This window comes from Solea solea, chromosome 11 (assembly GCF_958295425.1).
Source record: "Solea solea chromosome 11, fSolSol10.1, whole genome shotgun sequence".
Classification (NCBI taxonomy): Eukaryota; Metazoa; Chordata; class Actinopteri; order Pleuronectiformes; family Soleidae; genus Solea; species Solea solea.
In genome coordinates this window covers 9,371,111-9,394,718 of record NC_081144.1, presented here as the reverse complement: position 1 = coordinate 9,394,718, position 23,608 = coordinate 9,371,111, and the positions used below count along the sequence as shown (strand labels likewise).

The window sequence follows — 23,608 nt, the reverse complement described above, 5'->3', positions numbered from 1 at the left end:
GTTTTTCATGGCCGTTTCCTGCAGTCTAACCTGTTTTGTCAGTCAGCAGGTAGGAGATGCGTCCAAGCTGTTCAGGTATGGTGCTTGCCCTCACTACCGTCCCAGGGATCTTGGAGTCTTTCTTGATCATCCAGCTGAAAACCATCTTTCCCATATCCAGATTGACTCTCAAACTGCATCAAATAATAATAAAAAAGTTTATCAGTGCATTTTTCGTCTCTTAAAACACTGTGGATGACTTTGAAACCTAAATCACACCTGATGGGCACGATGTGAGAGAAGAGCAGCAGGAAGCGAAAGATCTGGAGGTACCAGCGGCCAGCGAAGTGCTGGAGAGCCACCATGACCAGTGACACCACTACCAGGGCCCCAAATAGAATCTTAGTCAAACAGTTCACTTCCAGGTCAATCAAACCCACCTATAGATGCAACAGAGAAACATGATGCATCAGACAAATGTGTGCGTATGTATAATATAAAAGTCTAAGTAAATAATGCAGATACAGAACACTTAAAAAATTAGGTTTAGGAGGACACATTTGATGTAAATGTGAAAATACGTCAACCAAATGCATCTGTGTGCAGAATAAATGACTTAATGTTGTTTTCTTTTCAGACTCCATTTCACACAACTGTACCTTGTGCCTTGGGTTTGAGGTGTTCATGACACTGCGCAGCTCCTTTCCTGTGTAAATCACAACCCCCACCACTGTGCCTAATGGGAGGGAAACGAGAAAAGAAAAAAAAATGCCTCAGGCTAATAAAATGAAGAGGCAACATTATATAAAACATAATACGCCATGACCATGTCTCCCAAATTTATAAAATTAACAGGTATGGACATTTACAAATTAAGATTGTCATTTGGAATATAGATTTCCAGCTGCTTAATAGGTAACTGAGGGGTAAAATTTTGTAACCTGTTGGGAAAACAGAAAACTCACTTTCTTTACCATTATGGTAAGCTGCCCTTGAGCCATTTATAAATGAGCAAATAGACTAAATGCCTTATGAGTTTCCCCTCTGTGTATGTGTTTTGGTTTGTCAACTCATGAGATCAACAGTTGTGATGAAAGCAATGTTTCCATAAGCTGAGAGCAAAATGATGGCTTTGGTTACTTCCTGAGTGCAAGCTGCTTTATAGCCAGATATTTACCAGAGGCAACAACAGTGCTGGCCCACAGGGTGTTCTCAATGCTGAGACTCTCATTGACAGGGGGGTCTGCGTCCTCCTGTAACAGTGTAACACAACATGCAAATACATACGAAATGAGAAAGGTACACAATCTGTTCATTGATTTTGATATGGTTCCAGAGCTTCAACACCACAGATTAAATACTACAACTATAAATATTACTATAGATTATATAACTATACTAATCTCTGATAAATGTTAATATTATCCTCATCGACCCTTCATCAATGGCTTGTCCTTTCTTGAGAGAAGAAAGACAAACAACAAAAGAGACATCTGTTTCTAGTGTTTTTACAAATCTTAACCGTCTTATTTATACAGGTTACATTAACATGACACTCAACAGAGTGTTGCTGTTTGATTAGAAGTTTCTCTTCTGTTCATTATGTTAAGAAAAATGAATTTGCTCAGTGTCTCATCTTAAAGCAATTTAACTTTGTGCCAAAATATCACATCACAAGGTATAAAAACATTTAGAGAAATAATGTGTGCAGAATGAGCTACAGAGACTGCACATGGGTCAGAGTGGACATGCTGTGCTGCACATGGCTGGACTGTCCACACGAGAGCGCACTGTGTACATGTTTCAGGATTGGGCTCATCGGTCACACACACACACACAAGTTTGTTTTAATGAACAGTGATATTCAAGATTAGTTTATTTATTTAATGTGTTTAAATCACTGTCTTAATACTTGGCTTTGTCATCTGGTACATGAGAAGGAAGAGGGAGAGGAACATTTTATGATTGGAGGAATGAAGAATTAGTTTTGTGATAGTGAATCTAACCTCTGCACTTTCCTGCACTCTGGGAGTGGGTGCTTTGCCCCGGGATTTTAACTGGCAACACTACAGTTACAAGCCCAATTCCTTTCCTCTTGGCCAAGGGCTGCTCGAGATTGTTTTCTGTTCCTACATTGATGCATTATTCCTCTACTATAAAACTTGATTAGAGATTAATGATCAAAGCGAGAGGAAGGACGGCCGACCCCTCTTAATTCAAAGTGAATGAACTAATACTTCAACAAACCATTTCATCTTCATCTGTTTCATCGACTGCAGGTTAGCTTCCAGCTTGCGACCCTTTGCTTTGTCTCTTCTCTCTCACCCTTTCATGCTCTAATCTGTCCTATCTAATAAAGGTCTGTGTTTGTGCATGTTGTATGATCCAACTTTGGGTTACATTACATTGGCACTTCCTAAAGTTCCTAAACATTATTTTGTCCAAGCAATGTTGCTTTTGTGAATTTTGGAAGTGACACGGTAACAAATATCGCCACCAGAATAACATAGCAGGAGGTTGTGTTCATGGAACATGTGGTTTTTGTGAACAGGAATGTAAACACTCACCCTGGTAAAAGTTCCAATGAAGTTATGGATGTCAATGTTTGGCTCTTCTGCATACACATATGATCTGATTTGGAGGAGGTCCTGTAAAACAAGAAAATATGGCTTACTGTAGGATCACTGACACATGACACAGGGAAAATCCACTTGAATAATTAGAAACAATTGAGAAAACAAGAACAAGCAATGCCTTTTATGTAACATAAAAAAATATTTAACTAGTCAGATGAAATTACCTGGATTTGCATTTTACACTGAGAGCTTTTGCCTGGGGCAGTAATTAGCAGACAAAGTGCTACGAGACATTAGAATAATAAATATTCCTTAACTTGGTTGACAAACATAGCAGCTACTTATTGGTATTATCATATAAATCCTGAGGCTGAGTTTACTCTCAAACAAGATGAGGTGAAAACCGCCTATATGGCTGGACCGCGTACGGGACAACAAACAAAATTGTGGACGCAGTCGAGAACGGTTGTGAAACAACAATATGTAAAGCATGTTATAGATGTCAGCACATCATTTTTGCATTCACTCTCGTGTCAACCAGTTCCACTCCTTTATCTATTTGCTTATTTCTTTTTTCTTCTTTGTGAATTTCTCTGTGAGATGACTAAAGAATCTATCTATCTATCTATCTATCTATCTATCTATCTATCTATCTATCTATCTATCTTACTCAATTACTGTTTCACACTACATCATTTAACACAATGCCATACTGATGTAATCATAATGTGCTGTGATTTGGTTATGTTAACATGCAAAATAATCACAAACAAAGCAGGTCACATATGAGAATGTGACTCACATAGATGCACACTCATGCACACCATCTAGTTAGATATCTGTTTGGTTTAGGAGACATGATTAACTCAGCATTAACTCAATTATTCAACAGCAAGGAGAGACGGCTCAGTGAAGTTGTTTTTATAAATTCAGTTCAAAAGATTAGGATTCTTTGTTAAAACCTAAAGCTCCTTCAGGTCGTGCATTTCTCTCTCACACACATTGACATCTTCAAAGTGTGTTCTCCAATAGTCAAAAACAAATACTCTCAAATACACAGTCGCAGACAACAACACAGCCAATATTTTCATTTTAGAAGTCAAAATTGATTTTTTTAGCACCGAGGCAAATTAATCAGTTTATGTGTAAGACATGGACTGCAAGGCTTTTATTATCATTTAGTTTGTTTAGCTGCAGTGTTTGCTCTATGGTTTAACATTGAGAATTTCTGCTTGAGGTGACAAACTGCTATGAGACATTCAAACAAAAATACTCTTCAACTTGTTTGTATGGCAGTTATTTTCGATTTTCTTTCACCGGAATCCTGAGGCATATTTTGTTTATTCCCCAAAAGCAGTGGGCTCAGAGAGCAGGGGTGGCAAAACGTGCAGCACAACTGTGAAAGAAGCACTTCAGGGTCGAGTTACAACCATTGCTTCATCTTAAAAGTATCACTAGTTTAGATTAATCTGTTGATTATTATATTCTTTATTTTATTTTCATCTCTCTAAAGTGAATTAGACAAAAACAAGTACAACAGATTTTCTTACAATGTACTGCTTAATCAGATAGTTGTTGTAACAATGTGAGAGCCAATATTATAATTTTAGTAAATATCAAGCCTCTGATGTAGAGCCTCAAGCTTTATATTAACATTTACAGGCAGTATAACAGCAGTGTTTGCTATATGGTTATGCACTATACACAAAGAGCTTCTGCTTGAGGCTACAATTTGTAGACAAACAACTATGAGACACAGAAACAATAAATGTTCCTTATTTGTTTGACAAATATGGTGGATATCACACTATTACACAATGTGCTAGCGAGGACACAAGCAGGTACTGTTCTCACCGTAGACGTGTCTGTGTGTGTGTGTATACACTTCTTTAAAGGGCTGTTTTTAGGAGTAAGACCTGGTTTTGGGGTTAGAGTTAGGTTTATGTCAGGGTGAGGTACTCAGTTGTAATGGCTAAGGTTAGGGTAAGGGGCGAGGGAACGCATTACATCTATGATGTGTTCTTACTAAGATACAAAAACATGTTTGTGTGTGTGTGCACTTGTCTTTGGGACCTTTTGTAGCATAAACACTGACCTTGTCAGGACCAAACAGTCCACATGGGGACCAGAAGCTGGTCCTAATGAGGCACAAGCTCATCTCTGGGGAGCTGGTTAAGTTATGGGCTAAGATTAGAATTGTGTTTATTATTATTTAAGGTTCAGGGAAACACTTTGTTAAGGCTGTATAAAAGAACAAAGGTCAATGCAGTGTCCTAGGAACAATATCTGTGCAAACATCTGTGTGTCTCTAAAAAATGATTATGTTTTGGGGGAGTTGATTAATGAGAGGGTGGCGGTCAGGGGCACCATGGTTGCCTGCCTGGTGTAAACTCTATGTTTTTTTCCAAACAGCTAAAGTGACATCTACTGTTTTCATGTAAAAAAGAATTCTCACTCTAAAAGGATGGAACATTTTACAGGCATTTCAATGAGTCACTGATAGAGGTGAGACATCGCTGATGGCCAGTCTGACCATGACAGATGGGTCATCATGTTTGTCTAAGAGAGAGCAACAGAGGGGCCAATCCTGTGCCAAGTATATTTGTTTTGTTTCACCAGCAGTTCAAATCCTTAAATATATCCCATTACCATCACTGCAAATATTTACATGTAAGACGTCAGAATAAATAAAACTGATTAGCAAACCAAAACACTAGCCTTTTATTTGATATCAAACATTAAAATGTGTCACCGCTAAATTAGTTTTTTTGGTTTGTGTAGCAGCCGTGTTTGCTCTATTGTGTCATAAAGAGAACCTTTGCTTGATTAGTAGCAGACAAACTGCTATGAGACATTCAAATAATAACTAATACATGGCAGTTAATGTATGTGTTTAGTCCTTTCCTAAAATGCTGAGCCATATATTGTTAATTACAAACAACTGTTCCCCACGCAGCAATGCAGGCCATGAGAGCAGGTGACGAAACTTGTTTGACACAGTGTTTTTTTTTTTTTTTTTTTTCATTCTCCTGAATCCTGGGACATGCTTTGTTTTTTTCCACATTTATTTTGGCACATTTAGATAAAATGATTAAATGATTTAAAAATATATACCAAATAACAAACAAAAAAGGGTTAGGGTTGATTGGTTTTACAACTTTAGATAAATATACTGCATCAGTTCAGCATTTTCTTTAATATCAAAAATTCTTGGACAGCCAAGCCGCCACTATGTATCGTCAATATAACATAACATAATTAAAAAAACAAAAACACCATCTTATATGCATTATACTAAAACCTACTGTCTGATGGTGCAAACTGAATTATCTTTTTCAATTATTTCAAGAGAATAACTGTAATAAAAATAATAAAACAAGAATAAATATTTCCCTTTAAAACCCAACCTGAAGAACTCTTCTAACAGTACAGGTCTGAGCTCATCCTGCACTCTACTTTAACAACCACCTTGTCCTTATGAAAGACATGCTTCTATTAGACCAGTGGGCTGGTTAGTAATTACACCTGAATACATGAGTCTCTACTGCACAGCAATGTCAAAAAAATGCAGTGTTGCAACACGCAATTTTCTCCTCACTGCCTCTCCATGTTTATTTTACGACTCACGGCAGCAGTTGGCAGTCTCTGCGTGCAGGCCACTGGGAGGCGTAGTTTCCAGTCCGTCTCTCCGTCCAGTTGGTCAGTCCGCAGGAAACAGGAGCCTGTAACAGAGAAGAGAAGAGCTTCAACAAACGGGGGACCCCATCATCTTTAATCTGGGTGATGGTATTGAAAATCCACATTCTTATTTCAAAACATACTGAAAGCTGCTGCTGGTATCTGACTGTAATTGTTCCAATGTATTTTCTAAATAAATGTGTGGATAAAATGGGGCAACAAAACCATTTTTTTTTGAAGTTACAAATTAACAGCAACTTCTAAGAGATTTTACTAGACTTTATTTTGGGAATCCAGCTGGAGTAGAAGTGGAGGCATTCACCAAAGCCCATCCCCCCATTGGGCTGCATGCGTCATCCTGCCCAAACTCCCAATCCTGGCCTAGGCTCTTCATAATTGACCTAATGGCCTCCACATGGAAGAGAGATAACCAAGCACTATTTCCAGTAAAACAAAGCTGTTGTTTTTCTTCCCCCAACAGGAAGGTGCCACAAAAACATGCATCTAGCTCTTCTAACAGAGTCCTCTGAAAGCTGAAAATAAAACATGTTCCTGTAATAAGAGTCTTGATATGTTATGCTTTAGAGCAGCTTACATCACTTACAAATCTTGCCCTAATCCTTATTTGACTACTCAGGTGAAGCATTCTCTGCTCATGTGTCCTTTCCTTATTTTGCATTTGATTCTTGGGAGTGCCTCCATTTTATTTTCATTATTTTCCTTCTCATTTGAAAGACAAAATTAGTCACTGACGAAGACAGAGGGCAGACAGTGGTCATCTTGGCATTATATGCAGGAGCAATTCTCCGCCACACCAACCACATGCTGAATGATATTTTAGCACTGGACCCAATTACAATTTAGACATTGTAGGACTTCCTGTCCTGACTCAGGGCTAATCCCTGCACCTCAGCTCCTTTTTAAACAAGTCGTTTCCCCAGTCAGTCTGTCAGTCAGTCAGTCTGTTGTGGAGATCTGGATGAATGACCAGCAGATGTTTACCATTTCTTTCAGAGGTCCTTAAAAAGATCATGTCAGCAGGAACACGCTGGTTCTACAAAGAAAGGCAGAGAGGAAAAACATGACTTCAACACCATTTCCTGCTTCTTTTCCCCTCCTGCTCCCTTAAACTGTAGTGAAGTTAAGACATTTTACACTTCATGTTAAACATTACTAACAGCCACACAGTGAAAAAAAATAAGCCCTCGAGCACAAATCATCATGTCATGGCCTGAATGGGACCCTGACCAAGTTTTACACTCTGCCCAGACTGGTCCCTCCACTAGACAAAGTCGCCAAACAGTTTATGGATTACTGCTAAGTAGTCCATAGTCTAATAAAGATATGTTATAACTATTTATGATGCAAAGTTAATTTAAAAAAAAAAATACCAAAGATTTTCAAAGACAGCTACTGGTTTCACGTCTGCTGAAATGTCTCACTAAATTGCCACCCGCATAACTCTGAATCACTCGGTCATATTAGTGAAAAGTGTAGGACAACATGTGTGACCTTTCCTTCAGCTGCACTGAAATGAGTGAAATGAGTTGGAAACTGAAGACAAGACTGACTTCTCATATTTCATGTACAAAGACCTCAGAGAATCCACTCTGCCCACAACAAGAGAAGCACAATATATTTGAAACAACTACAAACAATAAATGTGCTTACAAAGTAAAAACAAAACGACATCAATAAACAGTACTTAATTGAATTTGTGTCTTAGATATAATTTAAGGCATTTTAGGTTTGTGTCTGCTGTGTATGCATTGAGGTTGACAGGCTGGAGCTCAGCATTGATCACAAGATTACAAAATCTTTACTAACTCCTTTCACCTCAGTCGAGGTGGAGGACTAGAGGACAAAAGATTAACAGCTCCCTCATTACTCGCTCTCATATAAAACGGGAACTTGACAGTCCTAAAAAGCAAAACTATTCACAGATGTGGATGAAACAAGCTTCAACAAACCTTTTCCACAATTATAAGATCCCCGACTTGAATACCGCTGCTTTTGACCTTGACTGTGCCTAAAAAACAGAGACAAAGTTTAGTTAATTAAGTTTTTAATGTGGGTTAAATATATTTAAAACATAACAGACATTAAAATGTGTCAATCAAAAACATATCTTCTTTTTCTAAGTATGAAGGAAGTTTAAACACATTTCTTTCAATCAAATTTCATAGTTAAAATCGAGTACCAAAGTCTTCTCTTGGTGAACATTCTTTACCAGTCAGTTTTGGAAAGTAATTTTCCATGCAGATTTGAAAGAATGCAAGGGGAGTTGAGCCTTTTCCCTCATTCCATTCAGAATGAACAGGCAAAATTGTTTGGAAGAGATCACCGACCCTTGACCTCTTCCATGACCTCTGGGCTATGCATATGTAAGACATTAAAGCACATTAATATTGCTGAGGATTAGGGTTTGTGGGGCTTCACAGAAGTGCTTGGCTCGATTAGTGCAATAAACTCCGATGAGCGTCTTTACAAAAATTAAGATCAGAATAATCTGTACAGCAGGTTTCAAAAACAAACATGGCATGGATCTAAAAGAAGAGGCTTTGACTTCTATAAACCCTAAAATATGCACCGGGGCTGCTATCATGGCGGCAACCAGTCATTGTGTTTATGAGTAGAACAAGCTGCCACATCAAAGGGACAGAGTGATGGAAACCACAAGAGGTCTCCTGCTTTTTATTGCTGGTAGCACTTTATACCAAGGTCTCTTATGTACACGTTTTACATCTCTGCTTTGAATTACCTTCCATTTCCCCCCTGCCCCAATAAGTTTTATTAGGACCAACCTCCTACAGTTAATAGACGTTGATGCCGAGAAATAAGCAACATGGTTCAGATATCAACACAGACAAAACGAAACCGCTGTCGCCAAATGCTCCTAATCCGTACCTCTTGTCGACAGCTTGCTGTAAATCTGAGAGTTCACCTCTTTGTCTCGAAGATAGCATCTTATTTCTTCGACTGCCTCTCTCATGATGGTGACAATCAAAACAATGCCCTGGAGGGGGGGGGGGGGGAGTGAAACCATTTTAAATGTGACAACACAACAATTACATGAACATGAGTGCTGTGGCAACTGTGTGTGTGTTTGAAATACTTTAAAAAAACCATCCAAGTTAACATGTATTCAGCACAGTTTAAGTGTGTAAAATTAAGGGGAACAAAGGTTTGTAATGTGCCACATACCAATGGGACCCAGTAGGTGTAGAGGGCACCCAAACGTAGCTCTTCAATAAACTGAGAGCAGGCCAAAAGCAAAAAGTACAAGTTGAAGAAGTACTTGTACTCATTGTACAGCACCTGTGAACAGAAATCAAATGTACATGCATATTAATTTATCTGACAACGGATTGTTATTGTTTTCTGTTTTATGCACTGAACGGTTAAATGTGAGACAACAAATAGGAATACTATTATTATTATTATTATTATTATTATTATTATTAATAATAACAATAATAATAATAAATCAAATTGACATAAAAAATGCTGTCATTTACTTAAAATGATTGTCTGCACTGGCCCTACACAATCTGAAATACAAAAGAGGTGAATCTACTCTCATAGTCATAGTCAAATGAAAGATAATTTAAACCAAATGTAGCCCAATAAACCTTCCCAACCATTGTCATTCTTACGTACAACACGCATGTTACAACTTTACTCCATTTCATTACCACCAGTGTGTAAGATAACACCGTTACTGTCATTTCCAAAAAAAAAGAAACCACAAACAGAAATAGAAATATTACAATATGTACTTCTTCATTTGAACCAACGAAAAAATTTAAAGCATGACAATTGTTTGCAATGCAAATAGGTGTTGCACTTGTCTTTTGCTTTCCAAAACAAATTCAAGCTACTTTCAATATCTGGCTTCATACACAAAATGAAGATGTTACGACAACCGAATGCCTGGAAAACAAATACATATGTAAATCATGCCAGGAAAGTACATGGAGTCAAAAAACACACAGCTTTGTATCTGTGCAAGAAACCTTGTCACTTCTGTCACTTGCGTGCGCTTATCATAATCCTACTGTGGCGCTGCAAGGCTGTGTGGCAGTTTGCTTGATACCATTTCAACGAGAATTGAGCAATTTGGGTTAAGCATGACAGATATTGCAATGATTGTCTAAAATCAAGTTGAGTTTCTGGATTAAGATTTAAAATGTGATGGAGCAGTACCACATGACATACCATCAAAATATTAACTACTCTATATTCTATGGAAAATGTAAAGAAATGATTTACCATTTTGAAAAACATTTGACACTATGAAACCTACAAAACTTCGTCCTCAATTGGCCTCTCCCCTTCAGGGGTCGCAACAGCAAATCCTCTGCCTATCCCTCATGCCCTCCTCTGTTAGACCAAGTGTCCTCATGTCCTCCTTCACAACATCCATGAAGCGTCTCTACACACCTACATAACACATATGCTGCTAAGTGTATGATGCCACAAATTATTAATTGTGATATACCATTATATAAAGAAACATTTCATTCACAAACCAAGCTTATTCAGTATATCAGTATAACAATTCCTGGTCAGTTATCTCTGCATGAAAAAGAAAAACCAGACACAGGCTTTGAGCCTCATATGTGGATCCTGTGCACTAGCTGTGGCATCCGACCTTCTATCCTTATCTAACATGTATGAAATGAGAATGTTTTAATTTACAATAATACAACAAATACGTTTCATATCATATTTCTTCATCTAATATGGTTACAGTGTTACATTTTCTTTACTCCTTTGCTATGATTTCCTCTTGCTGCAAGTTAGTTGCAACAGTATGTGAGTATGACGACATTGTTTTGCTATGTGCCACCATCGTGCAAAACAACTGCGGAGCTGAGGAGACTTGCAACTGTCAGGTTGAACCCGATCTAAATTGTAACCAGTTCTCAACTCTCATCCCCACCCATCAGCCGCACGCTTATATGTATTAGGTTGGGATGAGACTATTTGTAATCAAAAGTAAACAACAGTATTCTACTGTTAAACAATACAGAGGGTGTAGTGTGTCTGATTTAATTTGCATATATTAATGAGGTAGAAACCTCCAGCCAACTGAACACCCAATATGTCACCTTCCGCTTCCAAGGTTGTAGAAGAGTTGTGTTAGGTTTGTCCTCGGTCGAAATGTGCAATGTGGTAAACGTGCAGGTGAACACAATTATTCTTAATTTCATGTAATTGTACACTATGAAAATTGTATTTAAGACATACAGTGCCTACTTCTAAACAATTAGTTGAATAAATACTCTTCAGAAATCTTGATGTTAATAATTAATAATGGAGCCATTGTTCTCTTTTCAGTTTTGAGCTGTTTGTTTCACAATATGTGTAATCGCTTCGGGCTCAGTGATCCAAAGAGTATTTTCAGAAGTAAAATAATAATAGGTTGTCGCCTCAATCAGACCCTCTGATACACAGCAGATTAAAATGAGTCTAAAGTGATTCCAATGCCCTGAACACCCACATTTCAAGAAATAATGAGGTGTACAATACGGCACTCGACGATACTCCTAATATTATAAATAACAGAAAAAGTGTCCAACAAGATACAAGTGAATCAAGGCCAGGCTCAAAACGGTGGGTGGTTTTGAAGAATTGAAGAGCGGGAAGGTAGTGAATTGACCTTTGGCTGACACTTACCGCAGGCAGGAAGGTGAAAAAGTTGTACTTCTGGTTGTTAATGACATTCCTGGGGTACCTCTGATCCCTCTTTTCTGGGTGGCCGAGCCACACGGTACGGGGGCGCAAGTCCCCCATGCCACAGCATCTTGACCACGGGCAGCACCTGAGAGGAAAAGGCAGGAAGGATTAAATAATTTCACAAACATTCACACCATTTAGTTAAATATTAGTCAATTTTAAACAATTTTAGACCATCTTAAAATGCAAGCCCAAGGGTGTTAAGTCAGGTTTGAGTCACACCGTCTTGTTAATGTTTTGCTTATTGCAACAATAATCCCAAACAAAATTCAAGGAACTATGGCCATAGAGTTGAGATTATGCCAAACGAAGTAACTATTAACCTCATCCGAAAAGAAAGGTGGCAACTCCTTTCACTCCACCAAAACAAAACATTCATCAGCATCAGAAGGAATGTTATTTTTACATAATTATCTCATATCTAATTTTCATATGAATAACATATTTAAAATGATTACTCATATTATTCATATAATATCAATATTTCAATTAATACATTTGAACAGTCCTTGCCAATTTTACTCAGGGCGTTACTACTACATGTCTCCTTGCAGCAGTGCTGTTCAAATTATGAGGGAAACTTAATGCACTTTGTTCCCTATGCTGTGAATAAATAGAGAAATCCTTCACTTTTCCCTTTTCACTGATGTTTTGTTTCCTTCACTTAGACAGATATCATGATGTATCGCTATATGCTTGTCTTGCAGCATATTGATAATCACAGAATTGTTGTATCGTGATGTTATTGGTATGGTGGACCATGTATCGCAGAGTGATTCCCACCCCTAATAAATACAATGGGCAACCACTGACTCATTCCACTGCAATCTAACACATTTTCTCCTCTAACTGTGCACAGTGTGTTTATTAAAGGGGGTGACACCTGCATGTCAGCCCTCATCTTCATCATCACTGTCATCATTTGAGGCCTGTCCTTTCACGTGGGTGTCAAATTTACAAGAAACAATGGGTGACTGTATCCAGGAGAAGGCAATAATAATGCAACATCACGCCTGCCTCTTTGCTCTAAAACGTGACCAACCGACCGAAACATTATGTTTACATGTGAAACGAGGATAACGTGCTCTGCGTGTTTCAGCGCGGTGTTGTTCTCAGACTGCGCTCCAGAGAACCGTGCAAATATTGACATGGGCGTGTAATGCACTTGCTCCAACTGCACCCCGGAACAAGGATGTCTCCTGTAGCATTAGCTAGCTGCTACAAAGCTACAATGAATGTAGCCTCCGTCGTTATGTTAGCGGCATATGTATGTCTATGCTAGCTGTTGCTAGCCAACTGCTGCAATTTCACCCTGGACGTCGCCACCGCTTTGTGAAACAATGTCGCCGCGCGCCCGTAAACACTTCCACGGCTACACTGACACAAGCGAACGCCGACACAATTAAAAAAACAGCCGCTGTTGACATGCCTGTGCTGTGTAACGCCCTTACCCATGTCTGTTTTTACTGTCGTGTCTTTTCGGTCGTCTCACGGGTTGTAGAGGGATGTTGTCGGGCATTCCTGCAGCCTTCAGCAGCGAGGAGAGGGAGATGTAGCAGCCGGATAGACGCGCAGTGGCGGCGGCGGCGGCGGCTCTCTGGGCGGAGGCTTCCCCAGCTGTCACTCACTCTCCCTCAGGACGGTTCAGTAGTCCGTTAGCACAGAGACACCACCACAGCTGCACCAGAGCTGAGCTAGTGCTGCACAGAGTCAACGTTTCCTACATGAGTCACTGACCTGTTGAAGATTGATATTTGCTCAAAGAATAAATAAGTCTTTATTATCACATTGCTTGGTAGGCTGCATAAAACATGTTTTACTGCCAAGTAGGTTTTTGGCATACAAGACATTTACCTTAGTCATTTACACCCTTTGAAACAAGATGACAGGAGATTGAAATCCCACACGAAGAAGAATGTTCTTTCTAAATGCCAGGACTCTACGCAAGAAGCTGCAATTATTTCACAATAAAGTCTTGTAGAAAAAAACAAACCTAAAAAGCTAGACTTTTATTTTGAAACAGACACAGGGCATGTTGTTTGCAACATACTATGTTGAAACTGTGGCGAAAGATCATTTTCATTGTCTGTTTTAGCTGTGCACGCAAAATAGCTTTGCCAACTTTATTGCATATATCAACAACTGTAAACAGGTGTAATATGTATGCTTATCCATGACAGAAGTAAACACCTCTGAGCAATATTGTCTTAAAAATGTAACCATTATACTGAGTCACATGAGCTGTAACTAATTTTGGGGCAGCAAAGCAGATTAATTGTCAACACACAATTAGAGCCTTAATAAGTTGTGAATGCTTATTATGTTCCTAATAAACAATGTATCAAGGGCCACTAGTAGATCATGAGAACAAAACAAGGAGTAAAGAAGTATAAAAAACAAGACTATAGATTCATCTGACAGTAATATAACAGGATTCTTTAGAAACTGTCTGTGCTAGGAGAGAAACTCATGTAAGTGTAGTGTGCAATGTCTGTCTGAGTAATGACAAAAAAAATATTGGAAAAAGTCACCCTGATTTTATTTTTCAAAAATCAGCAAACATTTTAGGTGAGGGAAACATTTGGAAAAACAAAAACATTTACATTGTAAACAGGCCGCATTGGCTAAACCTCAGATGAATTGTAGAGACAATGTGAAAAGCAGTTTTGACAGGTTTTGCTGAAGAAAGGCACAATTTGGCAAATGCATATCGACAAGGAATGTACAACAGGGGCCCAACAAAGTACTCTGACCTTTCGAGTTGTGTAAAGTGTCCAGTGATACATTCATTACTGTTAAACTCAGCAGGCTGAGAATAAAAAAAGTTATCATATGATCACGAATGTATCGAAAAATATACAGGGACATGCACTGAGAGTAAGGGGGCAGAGAGGATAATAAAAATCTAAGCGAGGTAGAACTCGCCCCCTAAACTCAAGCATTTGGGGTTCTATAAATAAATAAATGATGCTACAAGTTGATGGTGTCAAATACAAACTGACAGGGAGGAAAAGGGGACAAAATTGTTGATTTGCCCTCTCCTCATTTAGCCATCACAACAAAGCAGTGAGACTGACATGAAACTTTAAAAGTAAATCAAACTTAAACCCGAATAAAGTGCAGGCATGAGAACATTGAGCATGTAACAGCCTTTAGAGGTCAGCCATCTTAATTGACTCGGCAGATTTACAGGAGGTAAAAAAAAAATTACTTTTAGAAAACCGAAATGTGAAATACATGCCAAGCTACACTATACTACATTACTTTGTCACTCCAGAGTCCTCACAATCTAATGGTGCAGTGAAATACAACAAGTACAGTTCAAATTAGGCACTTGGCAAAAGAGTTTGAGTCATAACTGTGTCGATGCAACAACTGTTATGACTCTTTCATTGACAATCAAAAGCCCCTTCAAAATAAGACATCTACCACTACAAAAATGTACAATGTTATAAAACCTATGACACAACAGGAGGGAAAGTAGTCATTAGACACATATGGTTAAGGACACCATTCATTCTGAACACTGGGACACCGTTTCACGCCCTGAAACGTATCCTATGAAAGTCACAATCCTTCGGTTTCAAGCAGACGTCTGAATTAAAGCAGTTTCAAGTATGTCAAGTATGTTATACATTCAAACTTCTGGATCGACATCAAACAAAAGTCACAGGAAAACAGAATACCCGCATATATATATTTATGTAAAATAAAATACAACTACAGTAGTTATATCAAGTTCAACTAAAATAACACTCGACTCGTTTAGATCAGAAGAGAGAGCTGCAATGAACTTTCTGGGAAAATTCAACCAATCCAAGGAGAATTCTACAAGGTTTCTCTGAAAATTGATTGTACCTTACTCAAAAAGGGGACATTCAAAAACTGAGTTCAGGTAATAAATTGGCAGATGGCTTAAAAAAAACCAAAAAAAAAAAAACCTAATTTACTGCAATTTTACCCTCCTCCATGAAATGTGGGAACTGTGATTTTGGCACACTATCAGAGCTGTTCTTTTCAATTTCAGCCACTGTGGCAGGCAAACCAGAGTGGGACCCATCCATTTTCATGAGACCTCCAGTGGATCCAATAAGAGGCCCACCGGCAGGGCTCCCAGGGAGTGGGATGCCACCACCCTGAATGACTGATATTTCATTAGTCTTCATGGTAAGGCCACCAGTGAATGCAGCAGCATACTGGTTCCACATAGATGGATCAAAGCTCATTGGTTGAGGACCCAGTTCTTTGGGTACCTGCATCATTTCTGGCAACCTCTTAGCCTCGGCACTCATTGCCATCAGTGCCATTGGATTATCCAGAGACAGGCGCTGACCACGACGTGACGCGTTGTTCCACATGTGAGTTCCAATGTGCACCTGAAAAACAAGACAACCAGTCAACTTAAATCCATAAAAAAAAAAAAATCTAAAAAAAATTCCACACTTAAAATTGAAAAATATTAAACCTCTGTAAAAGTAGAAGCTTACTTTTAGATTCCCCTTGGTGGTGAAAGCCCTGCCACAGATGTTGCAGGCAAAAGGCTTCTCCCCTGTATGAGTACGCTCATGGATCTGTAAGGCACTGGCTGATGAGAAGTTCTTGCCACAAGCATTACACATATGCTGTTTGGTCGATCGACGTGGTGCAGCGGAGATTGAAGAGGGCATGGCTGTTCCCTGAGGCATGTGGGAACTGAACAAACCATTGGGGCCCAAAGGATTATCTGAAGGAATCTTCATCTCCAAACTGGCCAGACTTGATGGTATCCTCATGAAGGACATGTTACTGGGAACTGTTGATACAAGAAGAAGGTAATTCGATCTATGCATTTAATACAACAGCCTATAACTTGCATTACTAACATTTGTCAAACAAACTCACCATAGTCTCCATTTGTGAATGCATGAAAGCCTGGTTCTTCTTTGATGGCTTTGGGGGTAATGCTGCTGGCTGCTGTGAGGTCAAGGGCTCCACTTGACTCTGTGCCCTCCTGAATTCCTTCATCAGACTCTGGTATCTGCCCACTGTAAGTAAATTCATCGGCAGGTGACTCGGGGGACTTGCTGCTGCTCATGATGTTTACAGGGGAGGATGAATGAAAAGATGTGGCCGAGTCAGAAATAGCAGGACTACGACCATTCTGATATTCCTGCTCTCTTGTAGCTGATGGGGATTCTTTGGGTGTTCCCTCACTCTCCGACGCATTGCTAGTCTGACGTTTCAGTGCAAGGGCAGAGGTGAGGTTCTTCAAGACTTCTAGACTGGAAAATGTAATGGGGGCAGAGTGATTCTGTGGTTGTTCCTCAGATGCAGATGGGAGGGAATCTAAGCTATCGTTTGGCTGCTGAGAGTTCAGCTCTGTCTCATGGTTCTCCATGCTTTCGTCAAAGCCATCGATATCCATGGCCTTCTCCCCGGGAAAAGATGGTTCAATGGTTTCTGCTGCCTCAAAGTGGTTTTCTGGCATGGGGGTGTTGGGAATCTGGCCGCCCATGTGCATGCGAATGTGTTGTTGGAGAACCACAGCGTTGGTGAATTTCTTCTGGCAGATGGGACATGAGTGCTGCATCTTTAGAGGAGTGTTAGCCCTGTGCACCCCATAATGAGCTTTGAGGTTACCCTTGGTGGAGAAAGCACGGCCACAGATTTTGCACTTGTAGGGCCTCTCGCCAGTGTGTGTACGGTAATGCATCTTGAGTGAGCTCTGGCAACTGAGTACCCTATGGCATATTACACACTCATTGGGGTCACTGGTCCTCTTTTCCAGCCCATCCACCATCTGCTGAAGTTTGGCTGTTCCAGAGCTTTGTTCTCCTGGGAGACCATTACCATTCATATGATGCAGCACTCCAAGCAGGTCTTCGGCATCCTTCTGATTTGGATCCAGTGCCTTCTCATGGCCAAAGACATGGGAAGAAACAGACTGAGAGCCATCACTTGTTGATGGGGAGGGCCTCTGTGAGAAGGGATCCCCTGCAAAGCTGTCATAGGTAGTCTTGAAACCTGGTACGACCGATGGGTGGAACCCTGGAGCAGGATGGCCTATTATGGGCTTGGTGTCAGTCATGTTTGATTCATCCAGTGGTACAGACATTCCAAATGGAATGCCGCTGCTAGTGGGAATATTGTCAAGGTGCTCTGGCACGGGGTGGGGGTTCATGCCAATGGTCGGATACTTGTCTTTATGCCGCTGGAAATGCACTTTGAGGTTGCCTTTTGTTGTGAAGCGGTTTCCACAAATATTACACTTAAAGGGCCTCTCTCCCGTGTGAGAGCGCAGGTGAATCTGAAGAGCACTGTCGTTACCAAAGGTCTTACCACAGTACTTACATTTGTGCTTGTATACTGAATCACCATTCTTCGATTCTGGTTGGATGTTCAGTATCTTTGGCTTCACTTTTTTGGAGGACTCCATCCCTGCTTGGATACCATTGAAGGTGCTAGGGAATCCCATGCTACTCTCGGACGGAGGCAGCAATGCTGGTAAACGGTTGACCAGATCTGGAATGCCCTTTAAAATGTCTGATTTAGAAGTCATTGAACCCAGTCCTCCAGGTAGAGAGGTGGGGATGACAGTGGGCAGAGGTAGTTTACCTTGCTTTAGTGTCTCCATAGCAAGGTTCTGACTGCCAGTTCTTTTTCCTATTAGAGCTGCTGCGGCAGAAAGCTGTTGAGAGAGATGTGCACCAAGGGCTTTTAGGGGGTCCACTACTGCCCCAACAGATGAGTGGAGACCATGTGGGGTCATCATAGCCACTTGAATTCGAATCTGTTCCGTGAGCTGGATTTGTTGTAGCTGCTGTTGCTGGAGACAGACCAACTGTTCCAAAATCATTGGGATTGTTTGAATGGCATCCTGTGAGGTCAGAGATGTATTACTCGAAGGATGTTGGGAGACAGCAACTTTAGTGTCTGCCATGGTCTCAAGAGTGACATTTGAATCTTGCACTTTGGGCGATGGGTGGAAATTCATCTCGGGGCTGGCAGACATCTCTGCATAATCCAGTTGACCCGAGTCATCTGCATTCATGCTCGACTCTTCCTCTGTTCTTTCCAGATGGTCTGCATTAACATTTGATAGTGAATGACTACTGGACTGGCTATCATCATGGTCACTGGTAAGGCCGTCGCCTTCGGGGGAACCTTGTGAATATTCCTCAGGCACTTCATTGCCATCTCCGTCTTTCATGATGACCACTTGCTGACTTTTAGTGCAATTTTTCTCATGCTCAATAAATTCTGCTTCATCAAAGAATTCAGCACAACACTTGTTGCAGACCTTGGTCTCATCCATTCTGAACCTTTTCACTTCATTTCCAATCTCCTCAGCTTGATCATCTTGAAGATTCCCTAAAACGAGAGGATAGTAGAATTTAAATAAAATACTTAACACATTCAGACAGCATTTGACCAAGATAGTGCAAGTTAAACAAATTAGTACATTTAAAAAAAAAGAAAAAAAAAAAAAAAAAAAAACAACAACAATAAGCACATCACATAATTACATTACTCATAATGAAGAAAACTGGTATTAAATAGAAGACTCAGTTGAATATATGCAGAGCAGATTTTTATTTAAGGCTTGATTTTAGTGATGCGTTTATTTTATGACATCAGGTCATGTATCACTCTTTTGATCACCTACTGGCCTGCTCCAGTCGTTCTATGTGCCCAGTGGCCACCAGAGGGCAATCAGCCCCCTTTTACATCTCCCAAAACAATGTCCATAAAGACAAAGAGCCACTGGTCATTCAATTATTGCGTTTCTGCACCCAACCACTTCCTAAAATATCAGATCCAACTTTCCAGTTGCACATGTGGTGTAGAGCTAGTGACCAAAATTTAAACCCCCAATTTAAAAAGGGTGTGTTTTCTCAACATGCAATATCTATAATAATAATAATCTATAAACTTTTTGCCTAAAAATATGATGTCCCACAGAAGAAATCCAAAACTAAGTTAACCATGCAAACACAAACACAAACAGGAACAAAAGGGGGTAGTCTAAGGTTGATTGCAACCAAGTATTTTCACAGCCTGTGAAGGCGTGTTAAGTGCTCAATTTATGCATTTTATTTCGTCTCCTAACCAAGAGGCCATTTCACAACTGGGTGTATTGTTAAATGCTAATGCCTGAGAGAAAGGGGGTAGACCACCTGTTTGCATTTGTTGGACTTGTTAATTGCTCACCAGGAGGCATTTAAACAGTGTCACGAAAAAAAAAAAAAAAAAAAAAAAAAAAAGTATTGCAAAACGCATCACAGTTGGATCCATGGGTAATCATTGCACATCCACATTTGCGCACTGTATAATGCAGCTCACACATCTCAACATAAAACCTGCAGAAACACAATATAAACGAGGTGTATTTAATCATAACTTGTGGATTAAATAGGGAAGCAACGCTCCAGTTTACCACTTGACGGCGCATGACCTGTGGCTGATCACCTTTACAGGAGTACATGACACGAGGTCAGACTATACATTCAAGGCACTAATTCATAAAGAGAATAAAGATCGTCTTCCACAAGACAGCCACACTCAATGATAAGTGGATCTCAAAAGTATTTAAACAAATGTATTATCCATGTTCCCTCACTATCAAGAGGTGAGGGATGGTCGATACACGACAACGCTGGAACTTACATATGGCAAACACCATATCGCACCCCCACCCAGTCTCCACAAAAAGGCCACGGCTCCATCCCCCACCTCTCCACATATGTACTAAAGGAAACAGTCATGCATTAAACTGGGGGATTTATTGCTTTTTAGGTCAGCTTACTCCAGAGTCACATTTCATACAGTTTTGGGAGAGCCTTTTGTTCAAAATTTCACCCTTTTAAGTAAATAAAGCCTGTCACAATTTCAAAATCAAAATCCAGAAATTCAAGAAAAAAAAAAATTATGAATCACAGCTAAATTATTAATGGAAACATCCACCAGGATCAACCAACAATCGAATGGCAATTCATTTAAAGTGAACACAAGTACACGCTTAAATAATTAAAAGGGATGCTCCATGATAAACGACAGCAGGTATTTTCTGAATTAAACGAGTGAGGAGAAGTTACACAAGGAAAACAGGGGCCAAATAAGGCATTAACTCAGTGCTCACAACTTTCAAATTAAGTCTTCAAATGTTTCCAAAAGTAAGAACCAGCACGTTACGCGTCAAAAAAATGAAATTTAACAAAAAACAGAAAACACGCTTATGGGTTTTTAAATGACGCAGGTAGGAAGCAAAAAGGTCAAAGTGATGCATTTGGGAAAAAAAGCTTAACCTGACGAAGCACCTGTATCGTGTTTAAATTATTATTTAATGGACGCTACGTTGCTGCTGCTGCTGCTGCTGCTGCTGTTGCTGAGTTTCCCTGCTGGTTAATCCAAAGGGACGGCAACAGGTCAAAGTGCGACAGCAACAATGTAAAAAGTCAGCTCCCCAAAAAAAAAGTGTTTCAGATAAAAAATGTCCACAGCATGGTGGAGGAAACGCTTTCCGAGCCACCGATTCTCTCATAACTTGTGCGTAAAAACTTACCGTTCTCCAGTGAGCCGGGCTCGTCAGAGTTGATGTGCTGCGGTTTGGCTTGCTTGCGCCTCGACATGGTGCAACCATCAGGAGCAAAGAGTTACAAACAATTTTCCTCCCCTTCTTCAACAAATTCTTGAGCTTGGAATATTAGCCCCCTCGAGTGGGAAATGCGCATGTCAACGTAATTATTATTATCAATAATGCATTGCGATTTATCACGGCGCTCTGACAGCTGATTGGCTCCACTCCAAGTGCTCACACATTATTCAAATGGGCTCCCTATTGATGAGCGCCGCGGAGTGGCAGGAGGGGGCGGGAGGAGCCATGCGAGTGGATGGATCGCAGGATGGAGGCAGGGTCAATAACACCCAACTCACTCATCGCTCCTTTCCTTGTTCATGACAAAAAAGAAAAGAAAAAAAAAAAAAAGGCAACATGTATCCTCACAAGTGAGCTACTGGTCATTCATTCATCGTTGTCTCAAAACTCTTTGTTTGTGAAACGACTGTAACTTTGAATTATTTGGCCAAATTCAATCATAATTCTACCTTTTTCTACCTAAAGGACTTTATTTGATTAATTTTATGAAACTTTTATGATTCCCCTCAGAGGAGGAGGGCACACAGATCCTCTTGTCGTGTATTTACCTGTAATCAAATGTAGTGAATCTGTCCTCTCATATTACACATACTGTGTGTAGAGAGTATTAGTATAATCTGTGGTGAGCGCAGACAGGCACCACCTCTTGTCCAGATCACCACTGGAGAAGAGATTTGCATCTCGATTTGTTTCATCTGATAAAAAACATGTTACAAGTTCAAATACAGGGAACAATGGAGTTTTACACAAGAGTAGCGGTTTCATTTGGTGAGAAAATACAAAGACTACTACAACCTTTTCAAGAGTTTCAAACAATGGATCTCAAGTGGAATGACAGACTCATGTAGAATAATAAAATATGGCTATAACACAACTACACATAAAACAACCAACACCACTGCAGATGTTTGCAATTAAGGGTCTGTTTCAACAGAGAAATGAAGTCAAACGTAAACTCAAATAAAAATGGAATAATTAGAGTCATAATAATATTTTTAGATTAATATCAACTATATATCAACACTTGATGCAAAGAAGAGGGGGCACACTATATGTACAACAGGAATGGGGGGAAAATAGCTAAATACATATATCTCAGAGAGTGAATCGACAATCCACAACATCTTAACACTGTTGGATTAGATATATTAGATTAGATTAGATTCTTTTCTTTTTTTTTTATCACACCTAAAAATAGAAGCAAATTTCTGCCTGTCTAACTTCACAACCATGTTGGAGAAACTGTTTGAGATCTGTCCTGGCATTGTACATATTTTGGAGAGATGTTCATATGTATGGCATCACAAGGAGATTAGTACACAGCTGAGCCACCAACACAAGGAGAATGGTGAAGGTTTGTGACTGAAATATATGAAATGGAAGAAATGGACAATCGTTGCATGTCAACGACAAAATGTAAAAACAGACAATGACCTTTTGTGTTGACTCAGCGTGCCAGTCCAGTGCCTTCTAATGTGTTTTTTTTCCTCTTCTGTTTTATGTTGTTGTCTTTTGCATTTGCAAAATCCATTTATTTCAGTATATTTACATTTAATGCAGATGTTTTATGGGCCCAAGTTTCTCTCAAATGCATTTTTGTCAGGCGTTATTCAAACATGTCATTGAGAATTGAATGGGTCACTTAAATATATACATTTAAAAAAAGGCCAGAGTTCTCATAATATGCATAATATGTCTTTTATGCACTTTTAGTGGATTCATAATTCTGTACAACGACAAAACTATTCAGTGTATTACTTTAATCTTGCAACACAGACTCAGCAGACTAACCGAGCCTCCATAACATAATGCTGCAGTGAAAGACCACAACAACAAAAAAAAAACAACAACAACTACAGAGAAGGCCGTTTCTGGGGAAAATGCATCAGGAGTCATTGCTGTCTTCTGACCAAGCGGAAGCCAAATTTAGCGTGCTGCACGGAATTGGTATGAATGAGAATTTTTGAAATGATGGGTTCAAATTTTGTAACTGAACGTT

General features: G+C 39.6%; 2 protein-coding genes across 2 annotated transcripts in view; both read right to left on the bottom strand.

Moving 5' to 3' along the window:
* Positions 1–15,170, bottom strand: part of LOC131468360 (probable phospholipid-transporting ATPase IIA) — a 31,848-nt gene extending 16,678 nt beyond the window's left edge. The window contains exons 1-13 of the mRNA XM_058642486.1: positions 13,830–15,170; positions 13,427–13,712; positions 11,916–12,060; positions 9,438–9,551; positions 9,141–9,249; positions 8,204–8,262; positions 7,236–7,287; positions 6,183–6,277; positions 2,547–2,627; positions 1,157–1,232; positions 639–715; positions 259–419; positions 31–173 (exon numbers count right to left, since the gene is read on the bottom strand). Of these exons, the coding sequence (XP_058498469.1) occupies positions 31–173; positions 259–419; positions 639–715; positions 1,157–1,232; positions 2,547–2,627; positions 6,183–6,277; positions 7,236–7,287; positions 8,204–8,262; positions 9,141–9,249; positions 9,438–9,551; positions 11,916–12,060; positions 13,427–13,494 (1,180 nt within the window). The 5' untranslated portion in view covers positions 13,495–13,712; positions 13,830–15,170. The remainder of the gene's footprint in view (positions 1–30; positions 174–258; positions 420–638; positions 716–1,156; positions 1,233–2,546; positions 2,628–6,182; positions 6,278–7,235; positions 7,288–8,203; positions 8,263–9,140; positions 9,250–9,437; positions 9,552–11,915; positions 12,061–13,426; positions 13,713–13,829) is intronic.
* A 490-nt stretch (positions 15,171–15,660) lies between these two features.
* sall4 (spalt-like transcription factor 4) lies at positions 15,661–21,700 on the bottom strand. The gene is made up of 4 exons (XM_058642485.1): positions 21,517–21,700; positions 16,857–19,325; positions 16,463–16,767; positions 15,661–16,351 (listed from the first exon to the last, which is right to left on the bottom strand). The coding sequence occupies exons 1-4, from the start codon at positions 21,581–21,583 to the stop codon at positions 15,917–15,919; spliced, it is 3,276 nt and encodes a 1,091-aa protein (XP_058498468.1). The 5' UTR covers positions 21,584–21,700; the 3' UTR covers positions 15,661–15,916.
* Between the last annotated feature and the right edge of the window lie 1,908 nt (positions 21,701–23,608).

Excerpts from the sequence above, each read along its gene's own strand:
- sall4 (XM_058642485.1), bottom strand. The coding sequence starts at position 21,583 with ATGTCGAGGCGCAAGCAAGCCAAACCGCAGCACATCAACTCTGACGAG. Across the intron at positions 19,326-21,516 it reads GCCCGGCTCACTGGAGAACG|GGAATCTTCAAGATGATCAA; the intron begins GTAAGTTTTTAC and ends CTCTCGTTTTAG. Across the intron at positions 16,352-16,462 it reads CCACCAAGGGGAATCTAAAA|GTGCACATTGGAACTCACAT; the intron begins GTAAGCTTCTAC and ends CTTGTTTTTCAG.